The 3,990-nt window shown below is 41.2% G+C and overlaps 1 protein-coding gene across 1 annotated transcript; it reads left to right on the plus strand.

The window, feature by feature from the left end:
- The first annotated feature begins 3,033 nt into the window (after positions 1-3,033).
- LOC113077252 (single-pass membrane and coiled-coil domain-containing protein 3-like) lies at positions 3,034-3,696 on the plus strand. Its single transcript, XM_026249701.1, has one exon. The coding sequence runs from the start codon at positions 3,034-3,036 to the stop codon at positions 3,694-3,696; it is 663 nt and encodes a 220-aa protein (XP_026105486.1).
- The last annotated feature ends 294 nt before the right edge of the window (positions 3,697-3,990 follow it).

A 3,990-nucleotide genomic window follows, 5' to 3' on the forward strand; every position in this document is an offset into this window, starting at 1 on the left:
CCCATGCAGGAATCGATCCCACTGCGCCGCCTCGTTCCTCTGGCACGCGGCCGCCAGGGTGCGGAACTGAATGGATTAATCCGTGACCGAGGAGGTCCCTTGATGTAGGTCTGAGAGCTGGTGGGCGGCTTCCCTGCCCGGCCGCGGCTCGATCGAAGACCCTCCTCATCTCCTCCGAAGGGTGTGGAACAAGGCGCAACACGGATGTTGTTCTCCCACAACGCCGTCCTTGCCGGAAAGTAGAGTCAGCGTAAACGCAACCTTCGATTCCTCAGTGGCGAAGGTGCAGGGCTGTAAGGCAAAGTGGATGGAACACTTATTTAGGAAAGTTCTGCAGAAAGCTGGCTCACAGGAGTAGTTGGAAGTTCTGGAAGTTGCGGCTCTGGCCGGAAGTGATCCTGGGAGTCCAATGGGCGCAGTGGGAGAGGTGAGCTGATGGATCTGCTGGGTGAGCTCGGACACCTGGGCACCAGCACTTGGATAGCGCGTCCGGTGTTAGAGATGCTCTCCTGCTGCTGATCCATGCGTTTGAACGCTGTGGTGAATAAAGTCAGTTAAAGAGGTGGTGCTCGCTTCCATTTTGTGGTGAGAGCGTTCTGTGATGACTGGGTGAAGGAGGAGCTGGAAAACAAGTGCGAGTTAAACAATTTAATGAAAACCAAACAAACAAAACAAGAGTACAAAACAATGCTGGAAGACGACAATCCAAGATGGTGGGTTAGACGGTGAGTAATCCGGATGGTGATGGTGAGTTGGCAGCAGGAGAGGATGGCACAGGAACTGCGGGTAATAGAGCCGAAGGTAAGTGGTGATGCTTGTGGAGGTGCGATGAGTGGATGAGGTTCCAGGGAAAAACACGGACATCCAACGCAGAACAACACAGAAGCATAGAACAGTTACCAGACATGAAACAACACTCTCACAAACACAAGACGTGAGACAAGCCAATATATAGGGAGAGAGTAATGAGTGACAGCTGCTGCTGAAGACAATTAATGGAACACAAACTAATCAGTGCAGACGCGAAACACACAGACTTCACCACAAGTGACAGTGAGCTTCAAGTGCAACATTATAATCTCAATACCACGTTCAGCGCGTGGGCGTGGTCGCATTAGATATAATGAAGGGAGAGGTTAAAAAAAGACATCGCATTGTTTATCACAGAATATTTGTTTTTTGGCAGCACTTGTTTAGTTTAAAAGTAGACACGTCAAGCTTTCTATAGATATATCTCTTATGTCTCTTTGTTGAGTATTTACAGAGTTAAGCCCTATTTGGACGGGACTAGTTTTCTAAACTATGTTTGAGTTTTACCACCTGACGTCTGCGATTTTCATGCACCAATTCAGACGGGACTAACATCTCCATGTTTATTACAGAGGTGGGAGGGTCTGTTTTGTGCAACTGGGCGTCACAGAGATCACTCGCTCTGTATGCGTGCATTGCATATAGTCATTAGGAATGATTACAATTAGTATTATTACACAATAAATACTAAATGGCTAGTATAGCAAAACCATGTTTATTTGTGGTTTCTTTAGTTTAACATGTTTCTAGTTTTTTTTTTTTTTTTTTTTGTATTAGGCTAAACCCATGTTTAATTTTCATAAAGGTACATCTGTAATTAAAACATTATGTAACTGAGTGCATAAATGAATGTGAGTAATCTTACCTGATGCTGATATTACAATTGCCAGTCTTAACAGTTTACATCTAGCTCTTGATTTTATTTTTTATTTTAATTTTATTTATTTTTTATTATTATTATTTCTTTGCGGGTAAGCAAATATATCAAACATGCCCGTGGTAAGATCATCTACAGTAAATCGCGTTGGCCAAAACACATAAGGAATAAAATATCACCGGCAATCACAGACATTCGCATTCGGATGGGATTAGTTTTCTCAGAGGATCACTGAGTTTGCTGAAAGACAGTAGGTAATTTGCTCTGGAATTATCAGAGGTTGTGTGAGAAAAACACAGACGTGGCAGATTCGGACGGGATTAAAATCACTGAGTACGTCTGTGTAACACAGATTTCTCTAACGACCCCCTGTAAAACTAGTCCCGTCCAAATAGAGCTTTACAGGTTATTTTAATGACGCGTTTCTAAATGAAGATCACCGCAGACCAAGGCTGCAGACAGCACACCTTGTTTATTATCTTTATTTTATAAATGCTCAAAGTTTTGTTGTTATTATGTCTGTATACAAATAAAAGTAGACCCTTTACAGATTTGATTGATGTATTGCTCTTATCTGTACGATCAAAACTGAAAGTGTAATTGAAGTTCTTTTCGGGGTTATCAGGAGAAAATGCCTCATCATGCGTATAAACGTGAATCGACTCCAGAGGGTTAATTAAACAATTTAATAATCAATTAAAAAGCCATTTATACCTGCATGATATTGCACTGTATTCCATGGACCAGAGGTTTGTAAAATGGATGAATGTATGATTCAGCTGCAGATGCCATCTTCATTCAGTTTGCGACTCTCACAGTGCATTATGGGTATTCTCTAGCTGTTGAGCATACATCGGTTGTACACTCATTATTTCAGTGCACTATGGGTTTGAATAATACCCTATTTAAGGGTAAAGGGGGTGCTTTCAGATTCAGCCTCAGTTCTTGGAGGACCACAGATCTGCAGAGTACACACCAGATCCAGCTAATGAAGTCCTTCAGGCTTATTTGTAAGCTAAATTTCTGGTTTGTGTCTAAACTCTGGCCCTTCAGGAACTGAGCTTTGTACCGCTCTGTGTTAACATAAGTAGCGAAATGAAAACGCACTGCTCAAGTAGTATGTGGGAAGACAGATTGCACATCCACTGATATCAAACAATGGTTTGAAAGACATTTGTGAATGCATCACTTATCTTATCAGTGAAAGCAATGTTCGTGTGGCGCACAGTTCCCCATACAGATAATCTAAGTATGGAGTCTCATTCAATTTTATTTATCACAGTAATACATCAGTGTTGTTAAAATTATTTTTCTCTTTTTATTTCAAGACCCTAATATAAAGAAACATGTCTTGGAGTGATCTCTTCTACCCTGGAATTCCCGAAAGAAGGGAAAGACTTATCCGCAAAAGCCAAGAGCTTCGAGAACTGATGAAAAACAACTTCCGAGCCACCAACCAACTCATTGAGGCTCTTAAGGAACACTTAGGCTTGTCCTTCAGGCCAGTCGCCTTGAATGAGAAAGCTACTGTGAAGGAGAACTGTGATGTAATCATTGAACGCATACATGAGATCCAGGCAGAAGTAGAGAAGATTGACCAGAAGATGAAGGCGAAGCTGGAACCGACACTGTATGAGAAACTGAAGAAAATGTCTCTGTCTGTTCCTGACTATCAACTATTATCAGGAAGTGTTGGTGCAGTTTGTGGTGTTGCAGGCTCTGCTGCCGTTATTGCCGTTGGTTGGCTAATTACAAATGGATACATTCTGACAAACATTACACTGACCTTCGGTATAATTGCAACAGGGATTATGGCTACTGTTGTAGTTGGGGTGTTATTCATGGGGATCGATATGATTATTAGCGCCATTCTAGGAGGTATTGAACGTGATCAACTGGAGAGGGCCCTGGAAGAGTATGACAGGGCTTTGGAAGAATTCAGGCCAGCGTCTGAAAAATATCAGGATAGTATAACCTATGTCAGGATGAGACTTGAGATGGGTCAATAAGCAGAAAATTACATCCACAATCTTAACTGGTATTTTCCTATTTTACTATTGTGGATGTATTTCTTTCCTGATTGTTATATTTTATGTATTCAGATAAAAGACATGCATTCAAATCTCTTAGGTCTTTGTTAAATGCTGTATCTAAATCTGTCTTCTACAGTCTCTGAAATCAACAAAATAAACGGTTTAAAAACATTAACCAGTTATAGTGTTTTTCATACAAAATAAACATTTTCAATGCAAATGTTCAAAACCTAAATGTTTCAATCAAATTTGGTCTTTTAAATCAGTAGT

The sequence above is a fragment of the Carassius auratus genome, unplaced genomic scaffold (assembly GCF_003368295.1).
Source record: "Carassius auratus strain Wakin unplaced genomic scaffold, ASM336829v1 scaf_tig00022056, whole genome shotgun sequence".
Lineage (NCBI taxonomy): Eukaryota > Metazoa > Chordata > Actinopteri > Cypriniformes > Cyprinidae > Carassius > Carassius auratus.